The sequence below is a fragment of the Tachyglossus aculeatus genome, chromosome 2 (genome assembly GCF_015852505.1).
Source record: "Tachyglossus aculeatus isolate mTacAcu1 chromosome 2, mTacAcu1.pri, whole genome shotgun sequence".
Taxonomy (NCBI): domain Eukaryota; kingdom Metazoa; phylum Chordata; class Mammalia; order Monotremata; family Tachyglossidae; genus Tachyglossus; species Tachyglossus aculeatus.
Genome location: NC_052067.1, coordinates 66,739,081 through 66,756,293, shown reverse-complemented (window position 1 = coordinate 66,756,293; position 17,213 = coordinate 66,739,081). Strand labels below are relative to the sequence as shown.

At 40.9% G+C, this 17,213-nt stretch overlaps 1 protein-coding gene across 1 annotated transcript in view; it reads left to right on the top strand.

Moving 5' to 3' along the window:
• ESR1 (estrogen receptor 1) overlaps positions 1-17,213 on the top strand; it is a 268,680-nt gene that overhangs the window by 104,667 nt on the left and 146,800 nt on the right. Inside the window, exon 5 of the mRNA XM_038767701.1 lies at positions 5,308-5,643. Within this exon, the coding sequence (XP_038623629.1) occupies positions 5,308-5,643 (336 nt within the window). The remainder of the gene's footprint in view (positions 1-5,307; positions 5,644-17,213) is intronic.

Sequence of the window (17,213 nt, the reverse complement as noted above, 5' to 3'; positions counted from 1 at the left end):
TATTTATTCCTCTTGGCCATGGAATAGCGGGAGACTCATCAGTAAGATATTATGGGGAAGCAAAGCCAGGCAAAAAAATAATATATTGCCTTTTCCCTCTCCATCTCATAAATGTTGTTATTAATAAATCAAATTTTTATAGCACAATGTGCTTCAGCTGCCTCAATGCAAGATTTTATTTTTCACTAAAATGCAAAGGAGTTTGGATGAACAAATGTGATGTCTTCTGAGTGGTTTTGTGTGGTTTATTCCTACTTTCTGAATGTCATGTAAAAATGAAGGGGCACTGTGAAGATGTACAGAAGTCAGTCACTGCTTTCCATTTTCTTCAGTTTGGATTTAGTCCCTTCTGAATTTTATCATTGGAATAAGAATGATCTGATGTGTGGGTAAAAGGCTTGGTGGATGATAATTGAGTTCTTCGGCATAGATGATTTTGCACATTCATTAGAGTTCCTTGAAGGCTTTTAAGCAGAAATTTATTATTTAATGATTACTTTCTCTGTCATGGATAAGGCACCCCTTCTTGTTGGAAAGGGACAATCTTCAGGTAATTGAAGAAAGAAAGCAAAGAATTTGAATTTGAGATCAAAGGTGGATATTATGTTGATTGTATTTTTTCAAAAGAATTTGGCCAGGACAGAATCATTAACTTATTTTTGTTTTGTTTCAGGGAAACAAATCATTCCTCTTTAGCAAATTTACATTGCAAATTACAAGCACTCTGCTCATACTTAGAGCATTGCCTGGAAGTTGGTAGAGTCACCCCCAAACCTGAACCTGGGGTACTTGTAGTACAGAACCCCATTGGTTTTGCTATGTTACCGCAAATTTGGCAAGGACATTAATGTCCTATTTGAATCAGTCTAAGGACAAGGTAAATAGCCTAGTTTGTCATCATTATTATTATTATCATTGGTACTTATTGAGTACCAGCTAAGCACTGCCCTGGACCCCTCACGGGAGCAAAACACTCTCCTGGGCCCCTGCTGGGAATAGAGCACTGTGCTGTGGGCCTACTGAGCACTGTCCTGGGCATCTGCTCTGAACAGAGCACTGGCCTCCCCTCTCCATCCCCGCTGCCTTACCTCCTTCCCCTCCCCACAGCACCTGTATATATGTATATATGTTTGTATGTATTTATTACTCTATTTACTTATTTATTTTGTTTGTACATATTTATTCTATTTATTTTATTTTGTTAATAGGTTTTGTTTTGTTCTCTGTCTCCCCCTTCTCGACTGTGAGCCCACTGTTGGGTAGGGACCGTCTCTATATGTTGCCAACTTGTACTTCCCAAGTGCTTAGTACAGTGCTCTGCACCCAGTAAGCGCTCAATAAATACGATTGAATGAATGAATGAATATACTTTGCTTTACCAAGCAATAGTATGGTGGGAAAATGAGTCACTTATTCTGAAGACTCTTACCTGCCTTGTAAGAGGCAATTATTATATGATTTAAACATAGCCCTGAATACAGTTTTGACCAGTAAGTGTTTGCCACCCATCCACTTAAGGGTTTTGAGAACAAATAGGAGTTTTGCCTGAAGAGGTTACACAGGGATCTTCATACAGTTACAGGGCTCATTTTCTTGGAAGCACCAGTTGATCTTCCTACGCTTCAGTCATTCAAAAAACAGGACTAAGAAAAATAACCTAAGGGATAGCTATAATAGGCATGCTAAATAATAAGAATTTTATAGTCACTGGCTATTAGTTACGACAGGCCAACAACTTCACCCCTCCATCCCCACATGCTGCAGCTTTTAATTAGCAGTCATCTGGACCAATCAGTGGCACATGCTGAGAAGCAGCCACAGGGGAAGAAAAAAATCATCATCAGCTCAATATAATTTTAATAATAATAACAGTAACTATGGTATTTGTTATGCGCTTACAATGTTCCAAGCAGGGTATTAAACACTGGAGTAGATATAAGCAAATGGGGTAGGATACAGTCCCTGTCCCACATGGGGCTCACAGTCTTAATCCCCATTTTATAGATGAGGTAATCTAGACTGTGAGCCCACTGTTGGGTAGGGACTGTCTCTATGTGTTGCCAACTTGTACTTCCCAAGCGCTTAGTGCAGTGCTCTGCACACAGTAAGCGCTCAATAAATACGATTGATTGATTGAAGTGATTTTCCCAAGGCCAAACAGCAGACAAGTGGTAGAGCCAGGGTTAGAACCCATGACCTTCTGATTCCCAGGTCCGTGCTCTATCCATTGTGCTATTGCTTAAAGGGTCAAAGAGTTGGAACCATTAATAGGCAGATGGATCTTGAAAAGTCTCAATTACTTTCTCTTAAGTTTGCCCTGGGCCCCCGATCATGAAGAGCATAAATACCAGCGTTTTTGCCCATCCAACCTATGCCGAATCTATAGGATGAGGGCAAGATCTGTTTGCACCATAGAATGAAGGGTAGTCTCCAAATGTGGGTCACTGGCTAACTGTGGCATGGCAGAAGACTCTTGTGGCCTTCATCACCTATATTTCATCTTCTCCTCGCTTTGTTGAAGCTCTGCTCTCTACTGTTCTTTTTTGGTCATACGGGATTTGAGTTCATGATTAATAATTTGATGAGATGGAAAAGACAAAAATTAATTCACAATACTTAGAGTTGCAATAGTAAAATTATGCTTGAAAACTGAATAAGTGGCAGAGTCTGGTTAGGTTTCTAAAGCGGTATGCAAATTTTTATATGATCTTTCTAGTAGTTTCCTACATCTCAAAAAAATCTGAAGGGGGCTCTGTCTGTAGAGTCCCTTGATTCAGGATGAGAAGTGTGGCGTAGTAGAAAGAGCCAAAAAATGGCAGTCAAAAGAACCTGGGTTCTAAACTCACTCCGCCACGTGCTGTGTGGCTTTGGGCAAGTCACATCACTTCTCTGTGCCTCAGTTACCTCATCTGCAGCATGGAGATTAAGACCGTGAGCCCCAACTCGAACAGGGACTGTGTCAAACCTGATTAGCTTGTATCTACCCCAGCATTTAGTACAGTGCCCGGCACATCGTAAGTATCCTTTCTAATAGGCCATGCTGCTTCTACTTTTTGTCCGTCCTGCTGATAACATGATAACGTTGTTGCTTGCTAGAATGTTTACCAAAAGGTAGACAAGATGAGGTAATTCTCTTCTTCTGTAAATTTGTCCAGCATTTGGAAGTTCAAGTGCCCTTACTCCCTGTTGCCATTTGCAGTTTTGTTAATTACCTTGAAGGTCAAATATTGACTACTTTAGATCAAAGACTGCCTTTATTTGTCAGTAGTAGAAAACACAAAGGGAAGAAATAGGCTTTAAGTGCTGGTTCAAGTTGTCATAAATTCTAAAACAGAGGATGTGGAGCTTTGAATGAGTTATGTTTCCTCACAAAATCCATCAGATTCCCTACCTTTGTGACTTTGAATCTACAGCATGCAACCCATGCATATGTAGTGAAGGTAAAGCTGAGGAGACTGTAAAGATATTTAAACCTGGCCACTGAATTCAAAATCAGATGACTATTTATACTGCTTTAAAATACCTGCAACAAGGGAAGTTTGAACAACTTCCCTAGATAAATTTCTTCAGCACAAGACATCTTCCACTGCCAAGAACTATTTCCTGTACCTATCCTGGATCCCTCCTCTTTGATTTTTAAAACAGTGCATATTTTCACTGATATCACATCACATTTAAAGACTATCCTTCTTCAGCCTTTTCCTGTGAGCCCCACATGGGATGGAGACTTTGTCCGCCATGGTTATCTTGTACCTGTTCCAGCACTTAGTACAGTACTTGGCACACAATAAGACCTTAATGAATGCCACTATTATTTTATTATTATTATTGTTTTTATTATTTCCTTGTAGAACTACTATTCAGTGCTTGAGTCTCCAAACCTGAACACTGTATTTTAGTTAAGGGCCTGACCTGTGTTTAGAACAAGTATGTAAATGTGTATATGAAAACACACACACATGCACATGAGGGAACATTCTAAAATGTAATTGTAGTGGAAGTTGATCCCTGGTTGGCCAAAGGATCCAGGCACCTGGCCATTAGTTTCTAATTAGAATATAAGACCAGATGTGGTCTCTGCATTTTATCTACTTCGTCTGATCTTTCATTTTGAGACCACTGTTGTACTCTTTGCAGATTTTTTTCTTGAACAGCTAGAGAGTAGTAGTTTTCCTTCAAATGCCCTAGCAAGATCAAGGATTAGGTCCATCATTCTTCTACTCCCTAGGCCTCCTTCCATCCTGAGTGTCACCAACCTTGTTATCTTCTTAAATCAACTCAACTAGGTGTCCATGGAGAAGAAATGAGTGGATGAAGACATTTTCCAAAAAAAAGTTTGCCAGGCCACGTAAACAGAAACAATGAGCCCCTGATCTTATTTCTATATATAATATATACAGGAGGAGAGGAATGTTGAGGAATGTGTTATCCTCAACTTCAGTGGCAGAATTGTCAATTAAGAGTAGAGTGATGAATTGACTCTTTATTAACCTGAACATCACTGTCAGCCGATTCCTTAAAGCTAAATCAAACCCTAATAGCAGTTGCCATCTACCAGGATCTGGGGAAGTTAAAAGTCCTCTTTGAGTAGTTCTTGCTTACTTAGGATCCTATTTCTTGTTCAGAGAACTAGGATTCAGAGATGCAACCAAAAGGGGCAATATGAGAGATTGCATTTTTACCAGTAATTCAGTTAGTGAGAACCACAGCTGGGTACAGCTTGGCAAAATATTTTGTCAACTATTTGGAAACTTTGGGATAGGAAAAATAGAAGTGCATATGTGAAAAATCCAGGCCAGATATATTTCTTCAAGGACCCTGAGTAATTTAACTATTCTTTGAGCTAAGGGAAAAGCAAAATAAATGGTGAGCTGGCAGTTTTAGCTGTCAGGGAAATATGTATCAGGATCTGGAAATACATAAAGTGCAACAGAAAACAGAGAGCAGTTTCGCTTCTGATCCGTTCAATTACTGGTGATAATTGTTTCTGCTTTGTTTTTTCTCTATGAAGTGTATAATAGTGGGGAGGTTACTGAGTGCCATTGCCTAAACAAAATGTCAGCTCCAATGGAGTTAAAGTATTCATTTTGGTACAGGAATTACTAAGACCAGCCCTTCCTCTACCAAGAATAATCAGTTAATCATCCCTTGTTTGTCTTGTGTCCGCTATAGAAATAGCTTTCTCTTGTTTCTCTTTTCAAGTGTGTTTTTGCCAGCCGGGAAAGCCTGGTTTGGGAGGGTGGGAGATCTATTCTAAAAAACAAAACAACAAAACCCAAACTAACCAGCTCATTTCTCTGTCCCTAGGGATCAGAAAGGATCGACGAGGGGGGCGAATGCTGAAACACAAGCGTCAGAGGGAGGATCAGGATGGCAGAAATGAAGCGGGATCCTCTACTGACATGAGAGCCTCCACCCTTTGGCCAAGCCCGCTGGTGATTAAGCACACCAAGAAGAACAGCCCTGCCTTGTCCCTGACGGCTGATCAGATGGTCAGTGCCTTGCTGGACGCTGAGCCACCAATACTCTATTCCGAATATCACCCTAACCGACCTTTCAGTGAAGCTTCAATGATGACCTTACTCACCAACCTGGCAGACCGGGAACTGGTGCACATGATCAACTGGGCAAAGAGGGTGCCAGGTAAGAGAATAAACCTCAAACATCTGGTGTAACAGCCTCAACAATTCGTAAACCACTAGTGAGGGAAATAGCACCTTCTCATCCATTTGAGTTTCCATATTAAATTTAGCTGTAGTCCCTTTAGGCAGTCACTTCTTTTTGCAAAGCTTATAATTCTCCTGGAAACAAGGAAAAATGAGAAACAACTGACAGTTGGGAAAATTAAAGCCCTCTGACTACAAATGTTATCCACTCACATTAAAATCTTTCTTCAGTATATGCTTATATTCAGGCAAATTCTCCCTCATGCCTAGGTCACCCACTTTCTGCTAGTAAATAGGATCTGATCAGCTCAAAAGGTTTCCCATTTTGATAGATTTACTTTTTAGCAGGACTGGATTCACACACAAATTATTTTCAGTGATGTGCAGAATGTATAATATCCTTAGGCATCACCAGCTTCTATGCTGTTGAACTCATGTATGAGACTAGATTTGTTGTGGTCTAAAGTTCTTTTAATTTCTTTTTTTTTTGTTTGTTTCTTGGAAATTGCCTACAGTTTGATCATAGAATAATATTAAGGTGGGTCCAGAGGCACGTTGATATTCAGTTAAGGCATTGCACCAACATAAATTGTGCTTAATTTGTAAAGGGAGAGGTACCAGGGCACAAGATATCCACATCCCTCCCAACCTCCACCCAACAGTGAACTGTAAAGCTCAGGAGATGGTGAGAGGGGTTGAGAGCTTTCTCCTCCTCAAGGCCCAACAGCTGTGTCTCAGACTATGCATCGTTCTCTCCAAGTGGGAGTAGACTGAGTAGTGTAGAGTTAAGCTCCTTTTAATAATCTTGAGAAGTTCTACTGATTGCTTTGTTGCCTTTTTAAAGAAAGTTTACATTTTGGAGGTCTTGGGGCTTCAGTCCAGCTCTAGAAGCCCCTCTATTCAGCCCTGAATCTGGGACAGCTGGTTGGGGAGGTTTGTTTTAAAGCTAGTCTCTAGAGATGGGAACTCCCAACCACCCTTGGAAGCCCAACTCAGAGTTTTATCATCTGTTATTCTTTAAGAAGCCGTCCTTTAAAAAGATTAATAAAGTCTCCTCTTAGAATTTAAGCAAACTTCTTCTTTTTCACCAGGTATTCTGTATTCTTCCAGGTCCTTTTTATAGAAGCTCTTGGGTTCTTGAAGAATATTTTCACCTCTAGCATGCTCTTCTCTAGATTCGTTCCTTTAACCTTCCCTCATTTCAGTTTTTCTCACATTAGACATTTTTGCTATTCCCATTTTGGAACCTCTGTAGTTTCTCCACTTCTTATTCAAAGTGTAATGACTGAAGCTAGAACAATGTTCCAGTAAGGTGATAACAGAAAGATTACTTACCATCCCTTGCATTTAAAAACTTCTATCTATCCATCTCTTTCTCACTCATATCTGTTCCATATTTTTGAGAGAGAGTGTGTGTCTTCTATTACTTCCCAAGATGGCACTGCTCACAGTGAAATCCTATCCACGCTTGTGAATATGGAGCTGAAAAGAGTGATGTCAGATCGAGCCACATTCCCGCATTGTTTTCACACAAGGCAAGATCCCAGCTGTGCTATTAGATTTATCCCCTCCAGGACCTGCCTCTGTGTTTGATCCTGCCTCTTGGTATCCAGAGGAGAGCAATCCTCTTTTGATTGCCGTCGCCTGGGACAGTCTGTTTGTCAGCAGTGGTCTCCCAAAGTCCACTGCTCATAATAAAATACCCCAGAACCAAACTGGTCTTAGGATGCTGACGTTTGAAAGAAGAAATAAAAGTAAAATTATTTTTTTACTAGAATAACTTCAGTGACAGCAAGAGGGCATTGTGTGATGGTGGGTGGGCAGGGAGAAAAGAAGGGGAGAGGTAAAGGCATGGGGTAAAGTGGGGAGCAAGGTCACTCAATCTGTCTGGATTGCCCCCACAGCAGGGGCCAAGCCGAAGGTGGGTTCAGATCCTTCAGCCTCTCCCTGGCCTGGGACCATGTGGGTAAGTTGCTTGGCCACTGCCTGATTGGACCATTGCCACTGTAGTAGCAGTGAAATAACATTCCTAGTGGAATGGTTGTCCTGTGACGTTTTCTTCTACTAGAATCAAGTCTGGTCCATTCTGGTTTGCTACCATTTTACCAAGGGACCTGATTTAGCTTATGGATTACTATGATCCTTCAACCTTTTCTTACTGAACTTGTGCTTAGTGTAGACACGGACTGCTTTTGTGATGATTTTCAGTTTTGCCTTTTGGCTTCTAAAGTACCCAAAAATCTTTGCTTGAGGAGAGAAGCCTCTTCCACGTCTGTCTTCTTTCCTCGTCTATCGCCGTCATTTAAAAGTACTTCTCCTTGTTGAAATTTATCTTGGTTTTGCTGGAACATTTTTCTTATCTAAATCTCTTTGAAGTGTATCCCTGCTTTTCAAAGTGTGCCCAACCACACTCAATTTTGCACCCTCCACATGCTTGATAAACAGTAATTGAAAATTTATTTAACCATGTCATCAATACAGACATTGAAAAGAACCAATTCCAGGGAAAATCCTGTGGACTATTAGAATCTTGGGAAATTTTCACCGTCCTATGTTCAGTCTGGGGCCACCTTAAGAATATGGGCCTAGGAGTCCGAGGACCTGGATTCTAATCCTTATTCCACCACTTGCCTGTTGTGTAACCTTGGGCAAGTCATTTAACTTCTCTGGGAATCAACTTCCTCATCAGTAATGGGGGGATTCAGTACAATACTTGTTCCTAATTAGACTGTTAACCCCACGTGGCACACAGATTAACTTGTATCTATCCCAGTGCTCAGAACAGTCCTTGCCACAAAGGAAACACTTAATACCATCGTCATCATTATTATTATGCTTACAAACCAGGACCAAGATGAGCCACCCAGTCTTTCAAAGTATCAAGAGGAAGGCATGAAACTAAGACTTTCCATCAGCAATGAATGGCTGGGGGGGGCTAAACAGTCCCTAGAAACCATGATTGAACTACACCTCCAAACTCAGCAAGTTCACAATCAGGGTTTAATTAACAACACAAATAGATCCTCACACAGAATAGGAGGGAGAGGTTGGCAAGGTAACTATTTACAATTTCAGACCATGTGGATGGGCCAGGCTTAATTCATCCCCAAATCATTCTCGAGGTCAAATTAATCCCCACCCATCTGACATTTTATCCCAGATATAACTCAGAGCAAGAAAAATACCTTACCATGTGTAGTTAGTTATGGCTGGGCCTCAGAGGCAGGAGGCAGGCTGGCAGGCCCAGTCTGCACTGCACCAGAAAGAACAAGCTTCCCCTATTCAGCCCCTCCAGAGCTCAGCTCCACTCCATTGGCCAAAGGCCAATCCCCTTTCCAGAATTTTCCCAAAAACCCCTAGAGGAGTGGAGGGCTGGGGTTCTGGTCTGAACTAACTTATGACCCAGTTAACAGGAACACCACTTGATTCTTCTGTCCAAGTTGACACTGAATCTTTAATAAACTGTGTTGTGACATAATGTGACCCATTATGTAGGTGCATAATGTTATGTGCACCTACATAACATTAGTACATTTAAGACCATAGTCTCCCAGTTTGTCAGTGGATATGTCATGTGGGATATGACCCAAAACCTTAATGAGGTAGGGAGAGGGGAAGCGATGGAGGAAATCCACGAAGGCTGTAACACTAACATAGAAGGATTGTGAGTTGGTCCAGGATGATCTCCTCATAAGCCCAGATAGATTGGATTCTGGTGTTCCACTGCTTTTCAGGTGTTTACAAATTGATAGTTGACTATTTGTTCTAATGAGCAACTGAGTACCTCATTTTGAACAATATCTGTCAATCCATTGATATATATTCATATGTTATACATATACATTTATTGGCAGTTATATATATATATATATGTATGCATATATATAATGTATAGATCATTCATTATATGAATTAACCAACAAACTAAAAACCCCAGTAACTGCATAAGGTTTTATATAGCAAAGGCTACGTACTAAAGTTAAAGGACTTTAGTTTTCAGAGTGCTATCCATAAAACTGCATAAATAAATGGTCGTAAGATGCAAAGAGACTTTGATGGTCACCCAACCTAATCTCCATCTGTAGGAAAAAGCATTTACACATTTCTGAAGCTATAGTTGAATAATCTTCTCAAAGTCCCTGTGTCCAGATAAGTGTGTGTTCAATTGGCTTATCCAGCTGAGACTATACGGCAGGATGGAACCCACTCACTGTTGATTTTCAGCTTTTTTCTGCATTATTCAATGCCTTTCATTCATTTTGAAACTTTGATATTTCAGTTAATTTGTACTCTTTAAAAGAACGTTTCAGAAATATGAGAGATAATGTTGAAATACTTGGTGAAAGTCTTCAAGTCTTCAACCATTTGAGTGTGTTTTCAATATTTTAATTATATTAAGCACTTACCATGTGCCAAAGTTCTGAGGTAACCACTAATGTTAGATTATAAAATAATCATATCGTAATGTCTGTTCTACATGGGGCTCAATGTCTAAGAGATTTAAGTCAAGTAAAGATCTGTTATTGGAGGTTTGGAATGAGAAACAGCATGGTGTAGTGAATAAAGCATGGGCCTGACAGTCAGAAGATCATGGGTTCTAATCCTGATTGCCACTTGTCTGCTGTGTGACCTTGGGCCATCCACTTCTCTTCTCTGGGCCTCAGTTACCTCATCTGTAAAATGGGGATTGAGACTGTGGGCCCACTGTGGGACAGGGACTGTGTCCAACCCAATTTACTTGTATCCAGCCCAGTGCTTAGTTCAGTGCCTGGCACATAGTAAGCACTTAACAAATATCACAATTTATCATTATTTTTTATTAAGAACACAGTAGGTTTGTGGCTTGCTACTCTACGACACTCATGACAAATACATCCACATAGTACAGTGCTCTGGACACAATAAGCACTCAGATACCATTGATTGATGGGCTTCAAAAACCTTTTTGTTATTATTACTCTAATGGTATTTGTTAAGCATTTACTATATGTCAAGCACTGTTTCCAAGTGCTCGGGTAGATATAAGTTAATCTGGTCAGGCATAGTCCCTGTCCTCCATGGGACTCACAAACTAAGTAGTTTAAAAGTCTAACCACATAAACTTTTTTTGTTTGGAATCTTCCACTTTTAACATTGGTTTAAGATCAACCCCCTCCTGGCCCCTTCTCTGATGGCTTCCCCTAGGCACATAGTAAGCGCTTAATAAATGCCATTATTATTATTATCTGATTGGTGAGTAAATCTGCCTGTTGAGTCTCCTGCGACAGTGATAAAGTCCGCACTGGTTCTCAGTTTAAAAGCATGCTTATAGTGGTCCCTCAGCACCCATTATATTTTGCTTCTCATGGCAAAGTCTCCCGACTGAAGGCCCAGGTCCTTTCCACACCAAAAGAAAAATTCTGAGAAAAGAGATATTGGCGATTGTGGGATACTGGGAGTATTGGTGAGGTGGGTAGAGGAAAGTTTAAATGGGGGACTGTGAGGGTATTATAGTAATAATGATGTAGCATCTTTCAGCACTTACTATGTGCCAAGCACTTGGGTACAAAGAAGATAACCAAATTGGACACAGTCCCTGTCACACAAGGGGCTACCAGTGTGAGTTGGAGGGAAAACAGGTATTGAATCCTCATTTTATAAATGAGGAAGCTGAGGCGCAGAGAATTAAGTGATATGCCCAGGTCAAATAGCAAGCAAGAGGCAGAACTGGGATTAGGACCCAGGTCCTCTAGCTCCCAGGACTGTGATATTTCACTAGGCCAAGCTGTTTTCTGGTATCTGAGCTTAGCCACAGTCACTCAGGACCCAGCCAGCTCTGGGAAAATTAGGAATAAATGGGTAGTCTCCAGGAAGGTAGGAAGAAGGGGTGGGAGAGGGGACTCTCATTAGGAACATCTAGGAGGGCTTTGTGAATTATGCTGGCAATGTTTCTTCTGCTTCTCTGTAAATCCCTGTCTGTCTTCCTTGCTGGGAGCAAGGCAGAAGGAAATAAGCACTTAGGACCCAGGCATCCAGCCCAAGGATGCTTTGTGCTGGTAGTGGTTCTCTTGCTGGCCCATATATTTCCACAAAAAACCCAGGGAGGATTCTGATACATCCAGCTTCTTCCCCCAACCACTCTTTGCTAACCATGCTGGACGCGAACTTTAGTAGACTTGAGAAAGAGACTGTTTGCTTTGTAAAGGCCCCTATAAAATGATCCATCTTGGGGAGTTCACCAAACATGAAGATCATTGTGCATAAAGTCAGATTACCTTCATGGTACTTTGAGGTAAAAATCCAGGCTCTTCGAAGAAGAAATCTGTAGGCTAAGACTGGCCTTCTAGGGCCAGTCTATCCATGTAGGCCGGTCCTGGCAGGAATTAAAATTTAGAGTTTCATATTGAGATTTTAAATCTCCAAGTGTCCTGGAATGGAGCAGAACATAGAGGACAGACTGCAGTAGGCATTCTGGCTGCTTTACTTCCCCTTGCATTTCTTTCCATGTATCTCTATTTGGGAGGGGAGGATAAAGTTGACAGCTCATCCCATCCAACTACTGACATGAGTAACTGTTGGATCCAGTAGTAAAGCCTGCTGCCCTTTGGCACGCCTACTTATTCCCCCTCTTGGGCCCTTAATGATATCGGTCAAAGAGCCCTCATGGACACAGTATATTGTTTCCCTCCCTGCTTGTCAGAAGATATTCATCTTTAATTTTTTTCCATTGAGCGAGTTAGAAGTACACAAGAAACAGTTGGCATTGAGCTCAGTCATCTCTTCTTTAGTTTATGGTGACAGTAGGTAAGAGAGACCTCCAAAAAGGATACAGTCCATTTTATGTAGGAGATAATGGAGAAGAATTTGAAACAAAAGGGCTTAGCTTTTTCATGGTGTTCCCCACTACTAACCGCATTAATTCTAATAGGAAAATAGTTGGTGATTTCACAGTTTAAAAGACACGATGATTCTGGAATGCATAGCACTTACTCCATGACTTACATTTTTTAATAACTTTTAATTAATTATAAAGGCCCAAATGAAAAATAATAATAAATCACATTCAGCTATTAAAAGAATTTTGTCAGCCTCTGGTTGTTTTAAACACTTTCTTCCCGCAGTTGATCTGCCTCAGGTTTTATCAAAGTGCTTAGTACAGTGCTTTGCACACAGTAAGTGCACAAGAAATACAATTGAAAAATTGAATGAATGAATTAAAAATCAAATGAGCTTGCCTGACCAAGCTGAAAATAAAATATTTTATCAATTTTTTTTTCTGAAGCTAAAAATTCTACAATAGTTGTCACCTTTTTTAGGCAAAGTACTGAAAATACCTTTATTCTAAACACAATGTTCCCATTTAAGGGGTCAGCTCATATAGAAAGTGGCAATATTTTAAATAACGTGACTCAGAATAAAAATCAGCAGTATTCAGACTACAGCACTGTTGAAAACATATTTCTGTCAAGGAGACCTTTGGAAACAACCTTTGAGTCAAATTAATTCTCTTTTCATATTGGGTCTGGGTTTCCATTGACTCATCAACAATATCCACAGAAAGTCAGTGGAAACCCATAAAAAAAGTCTGGGCGTGGAGGGAAATGAGAACAGAAATCTGTGCCTATAGCATTCTGGCATTGCATTTCGTAATTGAGTAAATATACTGTGGTCAAATTCTAATCAGAAAACGAGGCTGCTTACTAATATCCAAGATGGCCAAATAGGAAAACTGCATCTTTCCCAAAACTACCATGGGACTCTCTTCTTTAACCCATATTGTGTCTCTACAGAAACCAGTGACTTAGAAATACATAATTCAAAATCTTGTATTATAACCATCGTTCCTTCAGATTTTGAGCTTCAAAAAGGGAAAGATTGTTCAAAAAGTATTCGAAGATTTGACGTGGCATTAGTATTGCATTTTGTATTGAAGGTGGATATGAGCTCCAGTGCTATTCAGTGTTGCTTAAATCTTTAAATTGAATTTTGTTTCTCGCAGCAAAAATTTTCAATTGGATAACAAAGCATATCATTAAATCTTTACCCAAAAGATTTTTATTCTCTTATGTCTGCCTCAAATTTTAGTATGTAGTCAAATCTTGAATTCTGAAATGATTATGATATATATATGTGATTATTTATCTCCCAAAAGCTTGAATTCTGTCTCTGGACTATTATTCTCATTTGTTACAACCAATTCATTTTCCCTTGAACTGTATTTCTGCAGGGGCCAAGAGCAATTTCATGCTTGAAATGTATGATCTTGCTTCATGTTCTTAATTAAAAATTGGGTAAGTGCCTAGTAATAGGCTTTTGTTTCCTGTTGAAGATTGGGAACTAAAACCAGGACCCAGATTCCCAGTTTTGCTGTTACTTACCATTTCGTTCTATGGAAATAATGATATAATGCAAGGGCTCTTCATAAAGGACAGTTTTAATGGTGAGATTGTACTCATCTGTGTGTATGGTTGAAGTGAACACTGTTCATCACCAAGCTGCTTTTCACAATATGAGACTGCAGAGATTGTCTTCGGCTAGGATGGAGCATTTGCCTCCTGAAGTAGCGCCTTCTTCATTTTTCAGATTTGCTTCTTGGCTTCTCAAGCTGCCCAGGATAATAATAATTAATAATAATAATTATGGTACTACGTGCCTAGCACTGTTCAAAACACTGGGGTGGGTACAAGTTAATCAGATTGGACACAGTCCCTGCCCCACATGGGACTCACAGTCTGAATTGCCATTTTACAGATGAGGCAATTGAGGCACAGAGAAGTTATGTGATTTGCCCGAGATTACGGAGCCAGAATTAGAACCCAGGTCCTTTGGATTACCAGCTCCATGCTCTATCCATGATGAGAGTCCACCCTCTTTTGACAGAGGTCTCCTTCCTGCCACTGTCTCCCAGCTGCCAGAGCAATGCTGCGTCAATTGAAGCTGAGCCCCCTTTTGTCTGTAAGATGTTTTGTCTGCCTTTCTTGGTACTGTCCCCCTTCATCACCTCAGCGTACAGCAGCTGTTGGGTAAGCTGAACTGACATCCATTCTCCTCACATGCCCAGCCCAATGAAGCAGTGATGAGGCAAGTGTTGTTGCAGAGCTGGTGGGTTGAGTCCCAGGAACTCACTGTTCATTATCTTGGTTTGTGGGTTATTGAATAAGGTATATAGGTGACACTGGAATAAACTGCTGAAAATCGGCTGAGGCAGCTGTGGAGTTCAGGTCTTGCAGCTCCATACGAAGTTAGATGTTACAAGTATTCTGAAAAGGTAATATGGACACTAAGTGTACTTTTCTGCATCATCTCCCCCTTCTAGACTGTGAACCCGTTGTTGGGTAGGGACTGTATCTGCTGCCGAATTGCACTTTCCAAGTGCTTAGTACAGTGCTCTGCACACAATAAGCTCTCAATAAATACGATTGAATGAAAGAATGAATTCAAGCTAAGATAGCAACTGACAATACTCAAGAATTCCAGAGGCCCCTTTACAGACCCACAATCAATTGATAGTCATTCCGTTTATAACTTGATTATGAATTGCAATAATGTCAGCAAGCGTACTTAGAAAAGTTCTTTTCGAAAATTAACATTACCTAGAACATGTCACCCTTGAGGTCCCAGACCCCAGCCCATGATCTACAGTCATTATATTCCTCTCCCAGGTCCCTGTAGTCACAGGTTCTGCTTCCGTTACAGTGGACTCTCCTCAAGGCAGAGGATGAAAAGGCATCTGTTGCCAGATCAGTTCCAGACAGGGATAGTTCAGGTTGATATTAGGACTACACAGAATGAAACTGGATGAATGGACAATGCTCTTCCTCTAGTTTACTGTTGTATGCTTGCAGTTTGGGCCTGCTTGTCTCCTCCTTTAAGTTGTAAGCACCTCAAGAGAAAGGACCACGTCTTTTTCTTCTTTTGTATATTCCATAGCATGGCACACATGCATGCTAACGATAATAGTGATAGTTGTTAAGTGCTCATTAGGCACCAAGCATTGTACTAAGCACTGGGATAGATACAGATTAGATACAGTCCCTGTCCCTCATGAGGCTCACAGTCTAGGAGGGAGAACAGGTAATGAATTCCTAATTTACAGAAACTGTCACAGAGAAGTTAGGTGACTTGCTTGAGGTTACAAAGAAAACAAATGTACAAGAGGCAGTGGAAAGGTGTAAACTCCTAGATGGATGGATTTTCAAAGAACTATTTGACTCAAGGAAAGATGAACGTCAAAATGTGAGCCACTCCAATGTGATTTAGTCTTTCAGGAGAAGTGATGGGATTTCCAGCCCTTGAATAATTTCAAGTATGGCTTCATCATTTCCTGACCAAAGCAAATGTGTGATGTTTGTCAGCATTCCTCTCAGCTGTAGGTTTAAGGGTGACTGAAGTAATTCCTACATACTGCCTAGTAGAAAGCATGCTGTGCTTTCTTTTACCTGGGTTCTAAATTCCTAAATGTCTTTAACACCTTTATGAGCAAATTTGAAGGACCTGAGAAAAGTTTTAGGGCTTCTCCTTTGCTTCTCCCACCATCCCAGCTCTGCATTACTGAATGCATTACTCCAACATCTTATCTCTACCATAGTGCCGGGGTGGGGAATAGAATTGTTTAGCAACTTTCACTCAACCCCCCTTCCTCCCAAAGCCGGAGAGATTTACAGTTCTACTGCTTTGTAATAGTAGTAATAGTTCTGAGAAATCACTTATTGTGTGCAAAGCACTGACCTAAATCCTGGGAAAGACATACAGGGGTGAGGTATGCATAGGTACCTAACCCCTAAGTGGTTCCCAAGCTAAGAATGAGGAGGATGGGGTGGTAGGGTGGAAGGCTGGCTACATATGCCCAAGAAAAGGTGAACAAAAATACAAAAGATAGAGATAATAGTAAGTATGAAGGCAGGGGACGGAGTCCCAGCTCTGCTCTCTACGATCTTCTTTCTCTTTCCGGGATTAAAGGGAAGTGGCGAGCATCTGGGATTGTCTGTGATGATTAATGTGATGTTAATTGATGTTTTATGACTTCATTCCCTTTAGGCATTCCAAATACCTAGTTAGATACTATTATTTCTGTCTTTTGTATTTTTGTTCACCTTTTCTTGGGCATATGTATCCAGCCCCCCACCCTGATGATGCAGTCTGATGAGGCTGATGCAGTAATCCAGTCGGGGTAAAATGAGAGATTGAACCAGTAAGGTAGCAGTTTAGATGGAGAGGAAAGGACAGATCTTGGCGATGTTGTGGAGATGAGACCGGCAGGTTTTGGGGATGGATTGGATGTGTGGGGTGACTGAGAGAGCAGAGCCTTGGATGACTCCAAGATTGCTGGCTTGTGAGATGGGAAGGATGGTAGTGTCATCTACAGTGACCGGAAAGTCAGGGAGAGGACAGGGTTTGGGAGGGAAGATAAGGAGCTCTGTCTTGGACATGTTGAGTTTTAGATGGCAGGCAGACATCCAGATGGAGATGTCCTGAAGGCAGGTAGAGATACGAGCCTGGAGGGAGGGAGAGAGAACAGGGGTGTGTGCTATTGATGTGTACAATGGTGATGTGCTGATGGATGTGTAC